At 44.3% G+C, this 21,828-nt stretch overlaps 1 protein-coding gene across 3 annotated transcripts in view; it reads left to right on the forward strand.

The window, feature by feature from the left end:
- The first annotated feature begins 2,124 nt into the window (after positions 1-2,124).
- sigmar (Tumor necrosis factor alpha-induced protein 8-like protein sigmar) overlaps positions 2,125-21,828 on the forward strand; it is a 66,031-nt gene continuing 46,327 nt past the window's right edge. Inside the window, exons 1-2 of one of the 3 annotated variants that reach the window (XM_045756291.2) lie at positions 2,183-2,321; positions 20,196-20,300. Coding sequence is in view for 1 of the 3 variants with exons in the window: in XM_045756285.2 (XP_045612241.2) it covers positions 2,140-2,321 (182 nt within the window). In the remaining 2 variants the exon portion in view is untranslated. Of the gene's footprint in view, positions 2,483-20,195; positions 20,301-21,828 lie in introns of all 3 variants that reach the window. The other 2 variants (XM_045756290.2, XM_045756285.2) reach the window with 2 other exon arrangements.

Below are 21,828 nucleotides of genomic sequence, written 5' to 3' on the forward strand. Positions count from 1 at the left end.
CCAGGTTTTTTGGTGCATTATACGCTGCGTTTACTTTAGTCCTGTTTAAGACTAAATTAGTATGCCTGCTGGTTGGTCAGTAAGGCTATGCTCGTGTGGTGGCCTTGATAATCCTCTTGTAATTGAAATAAATTTATTGACGTAAAATACACACAGAGGGATGAGGTAGCTCAAGCTATTCTCACCCTGATCAGTACAATGTGTTCGTACATATATAGACACATCACAAACAATAAACATTACCGAACATTCTGAGTGATAAACATAAACATTTCTTCCTTTACACATGTAGTATGTTACCGGACGTACACACAAATACTTTTTATGACTAGGTATATAGATAATTTGCAATAGACATTCAGACAATTCAACAAAAGGTTACAATCTTGGTGCAAAATTCTTATCTCTCCACTCCTGTGGTTGAAAGGCCTTAAGCCCAACAATTCTAAACCGAACATGGTGAAGTTAGTCAATAGTTTCACGAATGATTGGAGGTATAATAGTGCTATTATCTATACTTAGGAAATGGAAACGTGAAGTAAAGCTCGTATCGACATTTTACACAACTTACGCTTTCTGTCTTTTTTCGAATAAGATATTGTTGTTCCTGTTACCGTGAATCGTTAGGGATTTTATATATGAGAGGAAACCTATTTGTAATACACAGTACGTTAAAAATGATGAATGCTTCTTTGTGGGGGGGGGGGAGCTTTTGGGGCTGCAGCTTTAACGAGCCTGGCCTGAGGACAGGTTGAAATGCCTAAAATTGTCAATAGAACCTGAACATCGAGCCTTTTCCATAACTATACACAAAAATGCTTATATATAATAATATTAATTTATATTTGAGAAAAGTCCTATTTTGAATTAACATGACATTAAAATTGATGAGTGCGTGTTTGGGGTCGGCCGCTGAATGGAACGAATGTAGCCTGGTGCGGGGGGCATAAATTACCTAAAATACAAATATTTTTTTATTTATTTTATTTATTTATATATATACAAGACTTGCTACATTCTTGTGCAGCCTATGTACGCATAGGGTTTCGGGCAAGTCCTTAATCCAGACACAGCACCGCTCCTGTGCCAGGTAAGTCCACTACGGGCTCACCATAGCCCGTGCTACATGCCCCGCTCCTGTGCCAGGTAAGTCCACTACGGGCTCACCATAGCCCGTGCTACATGCCCCGCTCCTGTGCCAGGTAAGTCCACTACGGGCTCACCATAGCCCGTGCTACATGCCCCGCTCCTGTGCCAGGTAAGTCCACTACGGGCTCACCATAGCCCGTGCTACTTGCCCCGCTCCTGTGCCAGGTAAGCTACGAAGCTACGTGCTCTCCATAGCCCGTGCTTCTTGGAACTTGTTCCGAGTAGCTGAATCTATAACAACAACACCCTTAATCCTATGTTCCCCGGAATACGAACCCCCCCCCCCCAATCGTTTAATTAACAACCAGGTAAAGGTTGTTAAAATGTAAAGGTTGTTGTTGTTGTTGTTAAATTAGTTGTAGATGTAACTTATTTATTTGAATTGTGTTTCTATATCAAGAAAAATATGCGTCTTGGATAAGTAGTCACCTGTTTGAGATGTAGATTATTTTTATGAATTAAAACGACAGAAAAACTGAATTGTGCGAACACTCTTCTATTTAATGACAGACATCATTAGGCTCTCTAGCACAAACACGAAGTTATGTTCATTTAGTAACATCGGTCGACTTTGTTAATAATTTTTAGGCGAATGTTGTTAAAAAAAATCCCTAAAAAAAGGTTAATGTAAGATATGTGGCCAAAACAAATATCGTACCTAATAAGTAACCTCTGTAATTGATCTATTGTATATCTTATAAATAATAATAATAATGAAATAATAATAAAATGGTAGAATGCAATAACTCTTGTATATATATGAGTTAGTTTAGTTTATTTATTATGCACCCCATACCCATCTTGTGGACGGTAGTGGAAAGGGTTACAGAGGCACATAATGGGCTCAGGGACTGAACCCCACAATTCATTAAGCTAAGCAAGTTACAATCTTGATGAGCTAGTTACAAAATTCAGTATAAGTCGTCACATCAACATATATATATATGAATCTAAATAACTGGTGGGCTTGGTGTATAAAGAGTGGATAGTATGAGAGAAGACGGGGGTGCTGGCCTGGGAAGTAAACGCTCTCAAAGGTGCGGCGGCGCTCAACAGATGGCGGTGAGCTCGACCTCTCGCCCCGAGCCGACAGTTGGTCTGTGGTGCGCGGTGAGTGAGGTGTGTGTGTGTGGTGCTCCTCCAGTCTTCAGGGACACCTTCCTAGCCCTCGGGTACGTCGGCACAGCCCTTCCTTCGCCCTGACACCGGCTCAAAACGGCACAAAAATCTCACGCAAAGCCGCCCGCATCTTCCTGAAAGCGTTAGGAATTTCGTCGTATTTGTTTATATGAGTTTTGTAACTGTGTATTTGGTGCGTGCGACGTTCCGACAGGTAAGGAACGGAATGCGAGTCCTGCGGAACGGTTTATTTGGGTGTATTTGGTGGGAATGTTGAGGTTTGTGGCGGCGTGTGTGGAGGTGTGTGAGGCAGGGGGCGGCGGGGCGGGTTTGGGAGCCAGCAGGTGGTGTGGGCGAGGGGGAAGCTGGTGTTGGTAGCGGGGTTGGTAGTAACGGTCCTCAGGCGATACCTTGGCCACATGCACTCCCTCTCTCACACACACTCACACACTCACACATACACACACACATGGCCGTCCCTCACCCCTCCAACCCCCCCCTACTGTATCCTACAAATCCCCTCCTTAACACACCTTTCTTCCCCCTGTTGCTCGCTTATTTTCCTCTTCCCCCCCCCCCCCCTGTTGCTCGCTTATTTTCCTCTTCCCCCCCCCCCTGTTGCTCGCTTATTTTCCTCTTCCCCCCCCCTGTTGCTCGCTTATTTTCCTCTTCCCCCCCCCTGTTGCTCGCTTATTTTCCTCTTCCCCCCCCCCTGTTGCTCGCTTATTTTCCTCTTCCCTCCCCCCCCTGTTGCTCGCTTATTTTCCTCCCCCCCTGTTGCTCGCTTATTTTCCTCTCCCCCCTGTTGCTCGCTTATTTTCCTCTTCCCCTCTCCTCCCCACTGTTGCTAGCTTAGTTTACTCTCCTCCTTCCTCGACATCTTGATACTTTTTAAGTCCCTTAAATGTAATCTTTGTACACAGATTCCACGCGGGTTGTGTATCTCTTCCAACTCTCCTCTCCTTTGCTGTTTCCTTGTCACGTGCCTTCTTAACCCGGTTTGTTACGTTTATTAAATACTTTTTATTTATCTTTGTTGCGGAATGTATAAGACTACAGAATCATACGTATGAAGACTGCTTAAGGAATGTCTGAGGACTAATATGTGCTACCCTAAGACAGTAAGTGGGAGAGTTATGGTAACATCCTAATGGGACAACTGTTCGACAGAGCTATTTTCCTGATCCGATTGTCAAACTGTGTGTATGTGTGTGTGAATGAGGATGTACTTATCTAGTTACTTAATTGTGCTTGTGGGGGTTGAGTTCTGGCTCTTTGGTCCCGTCTCTAAACTGTCAATCAACTAATGTACAGGTTCCTGAGCCTACTGGGCTCTTATCATATCTACATTTAAAGCTGTGTATGGAGTCAACCTCCACCACATCACTTTCCAGGCAGGTGTTAGGCGGGCTCGGTTTGTGTAAGGTTAAGTAGATTCTAACAATTTTTGTCGAACCATCATGTGTACAGTGATGTATTTTGCTGTGACGTTAATCTAGGCTTCCCATGTTAGCAATCATTTTTGTTCCCTAATCATTTTTGTACGAAACGGTTGAAACATTTGGGCCAGAAATTAACGTATCCATCCCTCCTGTAATGGTCGCGAGGTCCCTTATGGTCCCTTAACTTGATAACCTGTCATAACGTAGAACACAAACCCCGTAAAGAGAGTCGCGAGTGCTCGTCAATTTGAGGAATAAACTCCTTTGCTTTACCTTTTTGCGGGTTGACACCATTGACGGCAGGTTGGGCGACTTCGATAAATGATGCACTGAAACATTCGGGTAGAAATGCCTTGTACTAATACGTTTTAGAGTAAAAAACCGGAACTAGAGCGATAGTATAAAAGTAGAATGCGTAAATTTTAAAGCGTTTGAAAAGTACATGCTCCAGGAATTTTGTTTTAAGTGGAATTGTTATCGGTACGCTCCCTTAGATAAGCAGTACGCACTTAGGTAGTGAGCAGGATGACAGTAAGGTCTTGTATTGTACTTTATTTTTTTCTACCACAGACTTGGCCACACATTTACAATGCTAACCAATATATACATTTTCTTCTGTCCTCTATGGACAGGGTGAGAGATCTGTTAAACATATAGTACAGGGATTTATTGAACAATCAACCACAGAAGGTGATTGTAGTGCTTTTAAAATGCTAATCTGACTAACAGACACTAAGTACTGTATTCAAATAATTTTTCGTGGAATCGTAGTATATTTTGTAATTGCAGTATTCAAACTATTTCCAGCTCTATTGAAATATTATCATAATTGCCAACCTTTTATAAGTGGGTTTTTAAGAATATGTTTATATAATTGGGACTCGTTGAATAGTTGTATAATTTTGTGGACTATGTCCACAAGGGTCAAGTTGCCGACGCTTGGTGCAGGTACTGGAGAATAGGCTAATGTATTATTTGTAAGTCTGAGCACGTCGCTATAGGGTCTGGTCGCAACCACAGATGGACTACTGGAACGGTCTTTCTCACTAGATGAATTATTTATCGTGTATTTTATCCCAGAGGAAGAGTTTATTGGGCAGCGTCACTCGTCCTGTGAGTGAACATGACGTTATAGCATGTAGCCTCCCAATTAGAGGAAATCCCGCTGGGTTGTTCATCCTGTCACTGTACCTAGACGCAGCTAGTACTCCCTTAACTGTCTCAAGTCAACAGACTGTCAAACAAGGAGATTAACATGTACCAACATTCAAACTTGCGTTATCTTGCGGGTGCAAAGTGGGGAAATGTTTAAATATTTCGTAATCTAGCAAACCGTGTTTTTATTATTAGGCCTAATTACGTTATCGATTTACTTATTTAGGTTATATAAACTTACTGTGGCTTTTAACTTGGGCATGTTGTTATTTAGCAGCCACTAGTCCTATGGTGGAACACTTTAATCTGTAAAAGGGATTGATTTTTGGCTCGTATCTCTGAACAGTGTTTACTAAGAGGAAGGAGCAGCTTTAATATTTGTTAAATAAAAGTAAGGCGTCTTTCATTTCATGTACTAACCTAGTTGTGTGAGGGTTGTGGTGTTTCTAGTCACGTTGACTTATTCTCTGCCTATGGAGACGTATATTGCGGCCCTTGTGTGGAGTACAGGTTTATATTTAATTCTGTGATATACTTTGGTGAGGCTTCGTGACTTGAATGTGCTATCAGCTGAGGAAGCAGTGTGGATCAGATTTAAAAGACGCTTCCTTGATGCCAGTTTCCTGGATGGTAACCCAACACCGTCTTCCCCAGTCCTTGTATTTCATCCCTCCCCTCTCCCCCACCCCACAAGCCCGACCCAACCCCACTCCGCTTACCCCTCTCCTTTCCAATCTCGATCCACCCTCCTCGGTCTTTATATTTTCTGTATCTTTTACCCTCGCTATCCTCATACTCTTTGCATTGTGCCCTTTCACTTTTTTTCCTTATCTTCTTTCTCCTCTTCCCTCTCCCCCTCCATTACCATCTTACATTCATTCATTCTTCCATTTTTTAAGTGGTGCTTGGAGGGGGTGGGGATATAACCTTCGAGGGGTGTAAACTTGTTGATCCTCTTGAGTGCCATTTCCTGTTTTCCGGTATATCTGGATGTTCACTCCATTTCCTGATTGATTTCTATATCTGTATGTCAAAGGATTACTGCTTAAATTACCCTCCCTTGTTTTCACTAATCACCTACACTGTATTAGAAATTTTTCTTCCCTCTTCCCTCTTCTTTTCTTCCGTGATTTCGACTTAACTGTTTGTGATTTAAAATGAGGGTAATATCTCTATTCAGATAACTACTAAAAAATTGCAGTTTTAGCTTGCCACTGCTAAATGGTAAATCATGGTACTATGGTACACTACTAGCAACCGCTCCCTTAGCTATTTCTTAGGCAAATGGATTCTCCTGCCTGCCATATCGAATGTTGCTAACCAGATTAGATGTCTTGCTAAATTGGAATAAAACTTTTGTACCAAATGCTCTTTTTCGTGATTGTTTATTTTTAAGTGAAGTGTGCATTGCCCGTTTGAGTGCGGTAAGCGAGCTCCTCATTTCGTCTCATAGTCGTCTTAGCTGACTGCCATGAGACGGATATGTATTCAAATATATATATAACCACAAAAATGCCCCTTCTATTAGCTCTGTCGGTCACCTCAATGTCATAAGAGCCAGGACTTTATAAGCCTATTTGTAAGGAAAGAGTTTGAAAATTGAATGTACCATTTACCTTCCTTGCAACAGTCTCATCTTTGCAACGATTTGGAAAATTTTGCTCTTTATGATCCTCCTAGTTTTCTTCTCGTTGATACAGAAACGATGACAACTAGGTCGTTGTTTGAAAAATATCAAAATTTTACGTGGGTTTGTATGACGGGAAGCGTTGGGCACGTTTCCGTTCACCTAATGCTTTGGTTCACCTAGCAATGAATAGGTCCCCGGGAGTTAGGCAACTGTAGTGGGGTTGCATCCTGGGGAAGGTCAGTAGTTTGACTAAGGGGCAGAAGAGAGGAGGAGGATGATGGGACCTGGATCCAAGTCTAAAAATTTGCCTGTATATATACACAGGCTTCCTGTCCACGACAACAGAATTACATTCTGGAATTCTAACGCTGGGATAGCCTCAAAATTTAGGTGCAATTGGTTTAAGGACGGGGCGACTGGTTCCACCAACTGTAATCTTATTTTCTACTTTCTAGAAATTGAAATTGAGAACGGTATCATTAATCAAGAGGTATATTCATAGGTATATCCCATTCTGTGTTTGCACAGTTTGCTTTAGTCCTGGTTTTTTAGACAAAAATATACTTGCTAGTTGATCGGTAAGCTATTGTATGGGCCAACCCTATATGGGTTGGCCCATACAATAGCAACAATAGTTGGCCCATACATACAATATTGTATGGGTTGATAACGCTTTGGCCCAACAGTAAACAATAACGGTGTTTTTGGAATACACAAAAAAAAAATTTTGCCGACACTTCCATTCACTCACGTTCCTATAGGTTAGGTTTTATGGTTTAAGGACTAGTACCCATGACTTCCTGGGCCATTAGGGGAAGTTTCTCCTTTTGAGGTTGAGATGATTTCGGGGCTTAGCGTCCTCGCGGCCCAGTCCTCGACCAGGCCTCCTTTTTGTAACACACCCCCCAGGAAGCAGCCCGTAGCAGCTGTCTAACTCCAAGGTACCTGTGTACTGCTAGGTAACGGGGGCATCAGGGTGAAAGAAACTCTGCCCATTTGTTTCTGCCTCCACCGGGGATCGAACCCGGAACCTCAGGACTACGAATCCGAATCTCTGTCCACTCAGCTGTCAGGCCTCCACGGGTCTGGGGAACCATTTAACTTGTTTCTAAGTAGGCCTTGTATTAATCCCCAAGGGAGTTAAGTTCCAAGTAAACTCTTCACACACACACACACACACACACACACACACACACACACACCCTAGACGTTAGATATAATTTTTTCAGTGTCAGAGTAGTAGACAAATGGAATGCATTAGGAAGTGATGTGGTGGAGGCCGACTCCATACACAGCTTCAAGTGTAGATATGATAGAGCCCAATAAGCTCAGGAACCTGTACACCTGTTGATTGACGGTTGAGAGGCGGGACTAAAGAGCCAGAGCTCAACCCCCGCAAGCACAATTAAGTAAGTATACTATATATATAATAATAATAATAATAATAATAGTAATAATAATATCTCTCACTGCGCTGTTAGGGACGCTGGTACCTGAGTGGACAGCACGCTGGATACGTAATCCTGTGGACCGGGGTTCGATTCCCGGATCCGGCGAGAATCGATGGGCAGTTTCTTTCACCCTGATGCCCCTGTTACCTAGCAGTAAATAGGTACCTGGGAGTTAGACAGCTGTTACGGGCTTCTTCCTATGTGTGTGTGTGGGGGGGGGGGTAGTAACGATTGATTGATTGACAGTTGAGAGGCAGGATGAAAGAGCAGAGCTCAACCCCCGCATGCACAACTAGGTGAGCATACACAACCTACCTCTACCTCTCTTTTTGTTGCAAAGTACAGAATACCCCTCTCGACCTTTCCCGTTTTTGTCGAAATTATTTTTTTTATTTTTTTTTTCATAAAATTGGCATCGACAAAAGTCTGGTCATCTTGTCTGCTGGGCTTTCTGCACCCATTGATATAAATATTTAACTTTGAGAATCATAAAGATCAAACATGCGAGACGGCATAAATTAGGTTAGACTTCGATACTATGCTATATAAATGTTTTGCTCAGTAATTATAATTAGATTGGGCATACTAGGCTCGCAGCTCCTCCCCCTCCCCCCCACGCTCTGCAAACGATAAGTCGCAATAACGTGGTGAAAATATGATGACCAAACCACACGTCAGAAAATGAAGAAATGACGATGTTGAAACGTAGTATCTTAATTTTCTGAAGTGGTTTGATCATTATCCCCAGGCTATCCTGTTTTTTTCTTTTTCTTTTTTTCTAGAAAACTTTCCGGTGAGAGGGGAATGTTAGTTTATTCATCGAACATTATTATTGCTGTAGTTGTAGCAATAATATGGGTGCTGTTAATATATATTATTGAATAATGTATCTTGTTGAATCTTTAATAGCGACGACATTGATGGAAATGGACAGCCCATGGAAAACATTCCTAACATCGAACTTTAATAGGAATATATCTAGATGTATACATGTTTAGTGTTTGTGGTAAGTTTTGAGTTTATGGGCGTGTGATTTATATTTGTCTTGTGCACACATGATTGTGTAGGTCTCTGCTTGCAAACAAATCATACGTAAAACATAGTCGTTAGAAATATATGTATACATTTGCGCAGTTCACAGTTGGTGGTGCAAGTTCACTCCTGGCGAGCCTTGTGGTCGAACCTGCCTCAAGTTAGCTGGTGAGGTTTAAAGCTTGAACTGCCAGGAGGTATTGAAGCCATGATATTCATAAACTAATCTTTTAAGTATATTTTTTAGTCTCCAGTGGTGCTAAAGAGTATTGTAAACCTTTTATCATACATTGAAATGTATAATTTTTAGCTATACTGCTTCTTTAGTTGTAGTGACCTTAACATCTGCTGAACAATGTTTTGTAGGAATCGGTGATTTAGATGTAATCAAATAATTTTGTCTGCTCACATACTAGAGAATGGGCCCAGGGAGGATTTCTCTGCAAAATATGCAGTATTAGGCTACCTATCCAGATGTGGTCGATCATAGTAGGCAGTAGTACTGAACTAAAAGGTGGAGGGACGATGAGTAAGAGTAAGCTTAAAAATATGGCAAAAGAAAAGAAATGGTCAAAGAAACACCGATCTGACAAGTTATGTTCTTATTAATTTATTCATTGATTGATCCTACCCTTTGTTCGTTCATTAGTTACTCCATCCGTTGTCATATTTCTTAAATTTTCCTTGTTCTCCAACTCGCATTTACTGGCAAGGGACGCGTATTGGCGACCCAGCCTTCAAGGTGAAGGTAATTATGAGGAGAAAGCGCTGAACCAGTATGACTACCCCACCTGTAATTGTTGCGAAGACTTAACAGCTGCAATACGAGGACGGTCATAGGGCTTTGTTGAAACCATCTGGCGATCCGGGTATTGTTTAATCTTGAAATTGTGAATGTTGCCGACCCCCCTTTTATAAATGCTTTTAAGCACAGCATGCAAGCCTGGCCTTGATAAGTGTATGCTTCATATTAGGCTTAGAAGAGGTTCGTTGGCCGGGTGTGGAAGCGGTTTCCTATGGTTATGCGCATTGCCTATATTTTGGTAAAAGACGTGGATCGTTTGTTATTTTGGCGTTAGATAACATAGTCTTTTAAAATATCTTGTTTTATGCAGGTTTATTATAATTTTGGGCTACAACCCGTTCTCTCGTCTAATATGCAATTGTTTTCACGGATTTGCCCAGTCTGTTAGAAATGCGACACTGATAAATAGCTGCTGCTATCATAAATAGATGATAGCTGCCCGAAACGCATTGCGTAATAGTGGCTTTAGGCATTGTATGTACTAGCTCTATCTATATATCGATCCATTAATGTAACATCACTTGTATGTATGTACCTTTCCTGAATAAACATATTTATTATTTATTTTATTTAAATGTGAAAGCATCATAATATTGAGGCTTCCTGTGCACCGGCATAAGTTAGGTGGGTTGCTTGAGTTCGTACAGTTTCTGGTTAGGCAAAGCTCTTGCATTTTTTTTTTTTTACAGAGTGGTAATAGAGAGACCGGGCTGCTCGATGGACCAGTGGAACTAACTAGATTATATACAAATTCCAACCTTAAATGCATAATTGTACACGATAAAGCACGAGGTCTGGTATAGTTGCCTGAGGCAGACTAGAGGTGGGACTAAGGAGCTGGTCCTCAACCTCTCGCACGTTTACACAGGCTGTCCCTCTCAATTTGCTAATCCGTAAGAAATACAACGGTTATGTCTAACCAAAAACGCACCCAAACTATTGAGGTCGAAGGATAGACAAGTTACTATTTTTATTTAATTTATACCAATGTCGTGGTTTTAGCCAATTTGTTGATTCCATAATAAAATGCGGCGCATTTGGCGAGATGGCAGGTAGAATTGCGTGCGCACGCATGCGCAAGCACTACTCGGATTTGATTACATGTCGAGTTTTTCATTTCAGCTGTTGTTGCCATGACGCCTTATTCCCGTGTTTCCTATGCGTTTAAAACTGTATAGTTGGCTTCATCTACATGTCGCACAGTCCTTGTAGCTCACTTGTGTATGGGAGCAGAGGTCACGACCTCTCCGTAGGGTGCAGTCGCACCTCCACAGATCTCCAGTATCAAATAATATTGGTAATGGCTCCAAAGGGCCACCACTTACGGGCTATTCATGCCCGTGCCACCTTTTGGGTGGCTTAATCTTCATCAATCTGTATGAGAGAAGTAGGGCCAAGAAGCCCGTCCTAGAGTTGGCGTCACACAAATAATAATGCTAAATTGTTCGACCCTAACCTAGTACCCATTAAATGAAAAGAGAACAGCCCGTCAGTTTTGCGAGCTGTTATGCTTTATCGTGCATATTTTGACGTTGGTGATTTGTCAAAACGCGATGTACTGTAGGAGAGCACAGGTGCAGGAGACGTGAAAGAGCAGCAGGGTATGGTGAACAACCCGTCCTAATAGAACGTCGCATTTTGACGTAAACTCGGTACCTAAGGCCAAAATTGTCGTACTAGAAAATGGTCACGGCTCGCGAAATTAACACAGTCCCGTTTTCCGTTTTGGTGCTCTGGTTGGTTAGGATAATGGTACTTTTGGACAGTTTCTTGACGTTGGGGAACCTTAGCAGGACGGACTGAAAATCGTACGCAAGAAGATTCTAAAGAAAACTTGTTTGCCTTTTAAAACCCGATGTATGGTTAGGACGTACTACTCTAACTAGGTTGTTAGGTTGGTTTAGGTTAGATTGGGTAATGGTTTTACGATCCGTTAGCGAACAGTGTTGGGTACGATGTGGCTTGTGCCCAAGGAGGGGCTAGTCAGGACGATGGCCGGGGAAGAGTAGTTAGCTTAGGAGGAAGCATGGTGCAAATTTAACGTTAATCTGGGGCCAGATTCACGAAAGCACTTACGCAAGGACTTACGAATCTGTCCATCTTTTCTCAAACTTTGGCGGCTTTGTTTACAATTATTAAACAGTTAATGAGCTCCGAAGGACCAGGAGGCTGTTTATAACAATAATAACAGTTGAATGGCAAGTTTTCATGCTTGTAAACTGTTTAATAAATGTAACCAAAGCCGTCAAAGATTGAGAAAAGATGTACACGTTCGTAAGTGCTTGCGTGCTTTCGTGAATCTGGCCCCTGGGCTCCTGGCAAGGTTGTGCTCGCTCGGCTGTGCTTGCCTCTCGGCCGTCAGCCATCTGTGGTGTATAGGTTCCTGAACCTATTGGGCTCTTGTATCTACATCTGAACTATAGTGTGTGCTCCCACGTCACTTTTTGTTGCGTGTTAACAGGAGCATTAATAAGTTACTGATAATAAATATTAATACAGTATTGTCAACTGTTAAAAAAACACACAAATGGGAATGTTCACGCTAGCTATTGTAATAAGAAGATAGTAATATCAATGTAATGGTAGGCTAATGACAGTAAAAACGGTAATAACTGTAATACGGGAATAATGGCAGCATCCTGCTGGTCGTAATGTCACAGTAACACTAATAAGGCAAGCAACGTTGTGTTCCATTCAACACTTGAGTGATGCTAGTGTAGTGAGCAACCTGCCCCCCCTCCCCTCCCCACCATCTCTCGGGGGCCCCCTCTCGTTCTCTGTTCTCGGGGGCCCCCCCCCCCTCGTTCCCTGTTCTCGGGGGCCCCCCCTCGTTCTCTGTTCTCGGCCCCCCCCTCTCGTTCTCTGTTCTCGGGGCCCCCCCCTCTCGTTCTGTTCTCGGCCCCCCCCCTCTCGTTCTCTGTTCTCGGGCCGCCCCCCCCCTCTCGTTCTCTGTTCTCGGGGCCCCCCCCTCTCGTTCTCTGTTCTCGGGGCCCCCCCCTCTCGTTCTCTGTTCTCGGCCCCCCCCTCTCGTTCTCTGTTCTCGGGGCCCCCCCCTCTCGTTCTCTGTTCTCGCCCCCCCCTCTCGTTCTCTGTTCTCGGGGCCCCCCCCCCTCTCGTTCCCTGTTCTCGGGGCCCCCCCCTCTCGTTCCCTGTTCTCGGGCCCCCCCCTCGTTCCCTGTTCTCGGCCCCCCTCCCTCTCGTTCTCTGTTCTCGGGGCCCCCCTCTCGTTCTCTGTTCTCGGGGCCCCCCCCCTCTCGTTCCCTGTTCTCGGCCCCCCCCTCTCGTTCTCTGTTCTCGGGCCCCCCCCTCTCGTTCCCTGTTCTCGGGGCCCCCCCTCTCGTTCCCTGTTCTCGGGGCCCCCCCCTCTCGTTCCCTGTTCTCGGGGCCCCCCCCTCTCGTTCCCTGTTCTCGGGGCCCCCCCCTCTCGTTCTCTGTTCTCGGGGCCCCCCCCCTCTCGTTCTCTGTTCTCGGGCCCCCCCCCTCTCGTTCTCTGTTCTCGGGCCCCCCCCCTCTCGTTCTCTGTTCTCTGGGGCCTCCCTCTCGTTCTCTGTTCTCGGGGCCCCTCCCCTCTCGTTCTCTGTTCTCGGGACCCCCCCTCTCGTTCTCTGTTCTCGGGCCCCCCCTCTCGTTCTCTGTTCTCGGGGCCCCCCCTCTCGTTCTCTGTTCTCGGGGCCCCCCTCTCGTTCTCTGTTCTCGGGGCCCCCCTCTCGTTCTGTTCTCGGCCCCCCCCTCTCGTTCTCTGTTCTCGGGCCCCCCCCTCTCGTTCTCTGTTCTCTGGGGCCTCCCTCTCGTTCTCTGTTCTCGGGGCCCCTCCCCTCTCGTTCTGTTCTCGGGGCCCCTCCCCTCTCGTTCTGTTCTCGGGGCCCCTCCCCTCTCGTTCTGTTCTCGGCCCCCCCCCTCTCGTTCTGTTCTCGGGGCCCCCCCCCCCTCTCGTTCTGTTCTCGGCCCCCCCCTCTCGTTCTCTGTTCTCGGGGCCCCCCCTCTCGTTCTGTTCTCGGAGGGGGGGGGCCTCTCGTTCTCTCCCTCCCCTTTCCTTGGTTGTGCGTGTCTTGTATATCATCGAGGCTTCATGAGAAGTGCAGGGCAGTCAGAAGCCGTTGAGTGTAAAGTAATAGTGTACGTGCGTCCTTGCTCATAATGGGTTCTTCCCACAGAAACATTAACGGCTTATGAATTGAGAGAGTAGGAGGTGCAGTGGTGAAGTGTGTCAGCGTGTTGGCATGTAATGGTGAGGGAAGAATGTGAGAGGTTGTGCTGTTGATGCTGATTACACCCCCACCCCTCTCTCTCTCCTCCCCCCCCCCTCCTTCCATCTCCCTCCTCTCACGTCTTCTCCCTCACGCTTCCTCTCACACAGTCCTCTCACTCTCCTCCCCTCCTCTTTCACTCTACTGACCTTATCTCATCCCGTTTCTCATCACATCCTCCGTCTTCTTTCATTCGCCCTCTCCCTCGCTCTCACAAGTTAGATAAAGGAGGAGAGAACAAAGATGACTATAAACCATCTGATAGGAAATATATATACTGTACATTGAGAGCAGAGTTATCAGAGTGAAGGGAGGTCACAATTGCGTGAGGGGGGGGTCCTTCAGGGTCACTTAGAAGGCCTACGCCATTCTTCGTTTTTGGAAATAATCTAAATATGGAACCTGAAGCATTTATATAAATGCTCAGATAATGCAAGCGTTGTAAAATAATACAGGAGAATTGTAGAAAGACGCGACATGACCTGCGCAAGCTAAAGGAATAGGCTAGTCAGAGAAATATCTACTCGACTTCGTATGAAAAATTAATAAAAATTGGGCAAGAAGCAAGAACATCCATTGAACAGTATGAAATAAAGATGATACAACCTCGCAGAACAGTAACATAGGGTATGGGGTGGTGTAACCTTATCCTAGCGCAGGAGGCTGCGTAAATAGGATCACGTAGGCGTATGTGGCTCACGTCCCTCGGATATCGGCTTGCATTAAATATACTTGATGGACGCCGATATACTTGCCTTGGCTTACGCAGTTTAAATTAAAAATTAATAAAAGAATTTATATTCTAAAGATTTGGAACGACCTCAGGACCTCAAGTGGAAAACAAATATAGCCTCCGAGTCCTGATTCAGCTTGAAAATATAAAATGTAAAATAAATTCTCCAAATCAAGCTAAATTTCCCCTCAAACGATTTCTTTCACATTAGTATTGACGTGGGGGAGAGCCTGTATATTCATGGACGGTTTTTCCATTGTTTTTTGGAGGGAAGTCTTTCTGCCTACTGACGCGTATTGGTTGTGTATGGAACGGATTTTTCAGATAAATACTTAATGGACGAATACTTGCAGGTACACTTGTTTATATAATGTGATAGGGGTGCCTTTTTCTCTGCTCTGATGTGCACAAGTTTTTCAAATTGTGGACAGGCAAGGATTTTTGTTATGGTTTTGATGGGTATGTTGTGTGGGCGGGTGGATTTTGGCGTGAGAGAGGACGGTTACCTTACCTACTTGCTTCCCACATCATTGGACTTTTCTCCACTAAGGTAAGGCAGTTATGGGAAAGCACGAAGGCAGTATAACCACATAGCACTTGGAAAGGGTAAGAATCCCCAAGAGCAGGAATACGAGAATGAAGTAAAGGAACGATGCCAAACCTTGACCATCGGGATCGAACGCCAGCCTGCAAGAAGCGTGGCCATGCAATCACGTGAATTGTTATAGTTTATTGTGCTTTTGGTGGTGGTGTTTCTGCTACTGCTTATGATGAGGTTGTAGTTCTCGGGTTTGGTGCTACGCTTTGTGATGTGTTCATCTTAATGATGAGCATAAAATAATGACTTGAGCTCGTGATAGTTCTTGATATTCAGCCACCTCCATCAGTGCAATTATTGAACTTACATTAGTATATACTAGTATTACTATTATTAGTTATTGATGTTAGTAGTAAAGGACAATACACACTAATAATACTGGTATTTCTATTATATTAATAAAACTACCACGCTATTAGGCTATTGTATCTGCTGCTTCTGTTCTTACTACCAATAAGGACTATTACTACGGCTATTGTCTTTACTACTAGTTTCATATTAAGTTTGTAGCCTACAGCTATGTTGCTGATCACCACTATGACTGTTGCTACTACTGTTACCACGGTTAGTACCACTGATCCTGTCAGCACTGTTAGTAGTGGTGCTGGTACTAGCACTAACAAAACATTGGCTTTAAAGTTCGTATTGAAGCTTTACACGCGGAACTGGGCCAAAGGCCTTCTTATCAAGTCAAGGAATACACGGCTAATGTCTCGCTATTCGATTATCAATGCAGTTTCATCCTAAAACTCTTGATAACTTCATTAGGCATTGACCTTGCCTTCAATGAATCTACGAATTGTTTCATCACGAGCCTCTTTAGCATCGTGTAGAGAATGCTTGTTTAAGATGTCGATGGTCTGTCGTTCAGGGGCTCCTGTCTCCTCCTCTCGTCGTGTTCTCGGTCGCCACAACAAAGAAGTTCGGTTATAAAAGTCCAGATATTAAAAGCTGTATTATCACTTGATTCCGCCTCGCGCTACGGCGCTCCACTTTGATGTTGGGCAGTTTCTTAGTGTGGTTTTTGGTTTGTTTTCTGGAGTTCTCAGCGGCGTAAAAGCAGATCCCACTTTCATAACTGGGAAAGGATGTTCCATGTCGCGCTCTCGCTCTTTTTTCTTTTTCTCAATCTTTTTCTCTCAAGCTTTTTCTTTCTCAATGTTTATCTTTTTCTTTCTTTCTCCCTCTCTTTCTTTCGCCCTCTTTCTTTCGCCCTCTTTCTTTCGCCCTCTTTCTTTCTCCCTCTTTCTTTCTCCCTCTTTCTTTCTCCCTCTTTCTTTCTCCCTCTTTCTTTCTCTCTCCTCTCTCTCGTTCTCTCTCCTCTCTCTCGTTCTCTCTCCCCTCTCTCGTTCTCTCTCCTCTCAGCCATTAGTGTGTGTGTGTGTCCCTGGGGACGGGTTATCATCCGGGCCTCAACAGGATGCCACACATCCTCTCTTATCTCAACTGTCTCTTGTCACCACACTGGTTACAACCTCGTATCGGCTTTCTCTTGAGATCTTCTCCCCTCCTATAAGCTTCATATCCCCCTTCCCTTCTCCCCTTATATGTTTGTAATCGTGGTATGAAAGGTTGTAAGCACGGTGTCTTACACCGTACTTACAACCGCTTAAAAGTACGGTGTCCAGGCATACTTTAAACGGGATTGGACGTTAAATTTTTTTTATGAAGGTCTTAAGCGGGTAATCTTAAAATTGCTCCCCCCCCCCATTCGACTATTTTTAGTTATAAGGGGGAACTGTAAAACGTGTCCCCAAATTATTTGCTTGGGAGTTGTGGAGCTCCCAACAGGCTGCACATGGAACATGTTGGGCTGTTGTTGTAATAACCAGATTTGGGGAAATGTTCAGTGAACCACACGTGAACTGCCGCACGTACTCAGACGTGTGATCTACGACGCACGGACTAAGACAACTACACGGTAATAACGATTGATTAAGATTAAGCCACCCTAAAGGTGGCATGGGCATGAATATCCCGTAAGTGGTGGCCCCTTTGAGCCATTACAAGTATCAAGAGCTGATACTGGGGATCTGTGAAGGTGCGACTGCACCCTGCGTGACGGGAGATGTCTCCCCCGTGGGTAATAACGCTTGGTGGGTGTTGTATATCTGGAAGAAGCCAGCTGAATATTGGTAGCATATCTGACCCTGTTGTGACAGTTGAAATGCGGGTGTTTGTGTATGGGTCTCCGTATGCATGTCTAGTGTTACTCTCCTAGCTCGGTGCTTGCTCCAGGTGTGCTTCACCTCTATACGTCCTGGTTATCAACATTATACCTCGTGCAGCCCCGCTCCTGTGCCAGGTGAGTCCACTACGGGCTCACCATAGCCCGTGCTACTTGCCACTTTTGTTGAAAGAAGCTGAATCTAAAACCACCACAACCACCTACCCATGGGAGAGCGGGACATAGAGTATAGTCCCTTGGGCTCTATTCTACATTTGGTGTTGTAATATATATATAATATGGAAGCCATCTAGTTTGGCCCAGTAGGCCAAACTAGGATTTTTTTTTTAATATGTTTAGCTATTAACCGAGGCTCATTTGGGTAGGCTAGCCTACTTAGTTTCCATCTTTGTCTCCATCAATATCAGTCTTGTGTAGACTCACAACTCCAATTAGGTATGAATGCCTCCTCCCAAAGTCATAGTACTTGTATAAATTATTTGGTCGAACGTTAAAAAGTGGACTGCTGCGGTCAACGGTGTTTACTCTTTATACTAATAATTTTGTACAGGGCACGGAAAGAAAAAACTAGACTTGTATTCCTAAGCCTAGTATAGCGCAAAAGTACTATAATATAACTAAGATAACGCACATTAGGCCTATGATTGCTTGGACAAGTTAGATTAGGTTCTTAAATAATTTTTTCACACATGCAAAATTTACTTTTGTGCTCAACAGTCCATTTTTTGCACGTTTGATCAAATACTTGTTAAAAATACAATCATTATTGGAAAGTGGGTTAATGTATACGTACTCGCCTAATTGTACTCGTTTAATCTAGTTGTGCTTACGGGGGTTGAGCTCTGGCTTTTTGGTCCTGCCTCTCGACTGTCAATCAACTGGTGTACAGATTCCTGAGCCTACTGGGCTCTATCATATCTACACTTGAAACTGTGTATGGAGTCAGCCTCCACCTCATCACTGTCTAATGCATTCCATTTGTTAACTATTGACAGTGAAAAAGTTCTAATACGTCCATGATTATGCATGTGCGTGCGTGAGGGGGGGGGATTATGCATGCATGCATGTACGTGCGTGGGGAGGGATTATGCATTCATGCATGCATGTGCGTGCGAATGCGGCGTATCCCGCACGTGGTTTGAGGCGGGGGTGCATTCCAACCTCCCGGGGAGGGGGGGGGGGAGGGGGAATGACTATTACCTGAGGGCAGGAAAAGACCCCACTCAGATAACCCAACGTTTGCCCACTTGCCACTATCTGTTATCTCTGCTTCTCTTCCACACCAACTCCTAACTCGCTCCCTCCCTCCCTCCCTCCCACCCTCCTCATGCTTGCTCGCGCCACCCTCCCCCCTCCACTACTCTCCCCCCACCGCCCCCAACCCCCTCCTCGCGACCTCCCCCTCCTCCTCTGAATATTAAAGTGAATATTAAAACTACGGTACACACTGTGAAATAATTATCCCAAAAATAACCCAAATTATATCTAGAGCTTCAGTGGTAACCATTTGGTCAACATTTCAGACCTAAACTATCATTATAAAACTAAACTCAGTACGGTTAATAAAGATTTGTGACAGGTGTGTGAGACAGGTGTATACAGACACAGGTATACGCAAGTACGCTCAACAGGAGGAATGAAGTTGCTTCAACGGTTGGTAATTTGTCCTGAACTTGGGATGGCTGATTAGATAGAAGTATTCTCTTAATTGTGCTTGCTGGGTCTCTGGTTCCGCGTCTCAATTTACCTTGGTTCGTATCCTGGCCTGGCAGGATTAACTAGATGCCTATTGGCGTTAAGGATTAGCATCTGTTCACCCAGCAGTGATTGGGTACCTGGTTGTTAAGAGATTGGCAGGTCGTATTCCTGGGATACTAGTGGGTAAGGCTTACCATGAGCTATGGGATAGGGAAGCTATCAGGCTGTTCACGTGAGTTGGCAGTCGCCTGTTCCTGCACCCACCTGTGCAAGTCAATCAACACCTATACAGGTTTCTGAGCTTATTCAGCTCTTGTCTCCATTTGAAACTGTGTGTGTGGGGGGGGGGGTCTGCCTCTATCGCATCACTGGCTAGTGTATTCCATATTTTAACTATTCTGACACTTGACAATTATTTTTTTTGAGGTTTCCACCTGTCCTCTCCCTTGTGCGAGCACTACCCGTGCTTAAGTATCTTTATCTACCACATCAATTCCCCTGAGAATTTTGTATGTGGTAATCATGTCTCCCTTAACTCTTCTTTCAGCGATGTGAGGTTCAATTCGTGGTCTTTCCTCGTAACTTATATCCCATAGTTCTTAACAAGTCCGGTGCAATATCTTCTTCCTGTTTGACTAGGTGTGGACACCACGATGGAGCAACATCCTCCAGGATTCGTCTGAAATAATACAACAGGTTCTGAATGATTCCTTAAACTAATTTCTAAAGGCATGATTATATATGTGTGTGTGTGTGTGTATGCAATGTGTATATGTGTGGACAACAGTTAGATTCCACTACGCGGCTTCAATATTTTATCAGTATCACCTTATTGGGCTTTCGTTGTGGTTGTGTTATTGTACTTTCTATAAGATAAGATTCGTTAACAGTATATATAAAAGCCAGTAATGTTAACTTGAGGTTAAATTTGTCCTTCTCATCTTGCAGTTTGCGAGTGGACGTACCCTACAAAAACGGCTCCGGTGCGGGGATATTTTTTTTCCTTAAAACCTCTGGGTCACTACGGGCTGCAGGACCCGCCGCTTGAACAAGGTAGGACCTAACACTGAGGAGCTGTGATGGACGTTAGTTCTTAACATAGCACTTTATGACGGTGAGATACACTTATAAAATAAGAGTGTGTGAAGTGTTGAAAGAATTTTTTAAGTGCCTTACGGGCTACTGATGTCTGTTACCTCTTAGCTTAATCATGATGTGTAAGTCATGTGTGGAAGGGGGAGGTCTAGGCTGGCCAATCATGCAACCTGTCCTCTTAAAAAGAACGTCGCTTTTGGCCGTTTGCCCGTATGGCCGAATTTGGACGTAATTTGAAAATGAAAAAAAAATGAAAACAAATTTGGAATTTTTTTTTTCAACAACAGTAAGTTAAGGGTCCTCTGATAGGTTAGGTGGGCAGGAAATTCTTATAAAGTTTCAAAACGTTATGAAAAACGTTAATTTAAAGTGTCCTCTTATAGCCTCTGCGCGTAGGCAGGACGACTCAAACAGAAAACGGAACAGAACGTCACTTTTGTGAGTCGATTTCATTTCAAATTACGTCCAAATTTAGCCATATCGCTCATACGAGCCAAAAGTGACGTTCTTTTTAAGAGGACGGGTTGAATCATGATGTTCCCGGACGTAGCCGCTTTACGCTCAAGAGTATTCATGTGTACGCATTATATACAATGTACGTATTCTCTTTCCAGAGATTTTCATGCATATTTACGCGTCAGTATTTCACGCGAAACAATTTACCACATAACGGGTTTTCATTTTATCTTGCGGTAAGGAAGCCTCGCGCCGGGTAAGACCGCGTGGCGCCGGGTTCATATTACGGTAATATCCGGATGAGCCGTTGTTGCACCATCCCCCGCAAGTCCTCATATTGTATTATCTTGTGGAACTGGAGATAATTATCAGGAGAAAGTGCTGTGCCAGTATGACTGTGCAACACGTGCAAGGAATACGGGGACAGATTATACTAGCTGGGGTACCACTGCTGAGGGGAGGGACGGTGCCAAAGAGCCTCAACCATCGGGGATCGAACGCCGACTTGCAATAAGCGAGGGCGTCGCTGTACTCTCCTACCTCTTGTACAAAATTCCATGGATTTTTTTTTGTCTGCCTACGCGTCCCCTTTCCTGGTGAGGCAATGTGGGAATGTTCTTATGCACATCTAGTTGCTTGTCTTTCATTCTTGTGTGTTTTGTATCTGTTGTCATGCGGTCAGGTTCCCCCTCTTACTCTCTTGATGGGTTCACGTGTTGCGTATTGATTTATTTCAACCTTCCTACCTTTGCTCATCTCCCCCCCCCCCCTAAAACGTGTTTGCAATTCTCCCTATTTCTTGCATTATCTTCCTCGATCTTGCATCCCTTCGCTCTATATCTTTTTTCTTCCATTTAATCCCTACAGGTGACTGCAGAAGACAAGAGAGAGACTCTTGAGGGAACCAGTCAGAGATGCAAACCACACGCCACCTTAACAAGGTCATGGTCAGACCTTTTGGAGAGGTGACGTTGTCTCGACCGTGTAAGGCCCTTTGTGGGGTGGGGGGTGGGGGGGGGGGGTTAGTCTC

The sequence above is a fragment of the Procambarus clarkii genome, chromosome 60, assembly GCF_040958095.1.
Source record: "Procambarus clarkii isolate CNS0578487 chromosome 60, FALCON_Pclarkii_2.0, whole genome shotgun sequence".
NCBI lineage: Eukaryota > Metazoa > Arthropoda > Malacostraca > Decapoda > Cambaridae > Procambarus > Procambarus clarkii.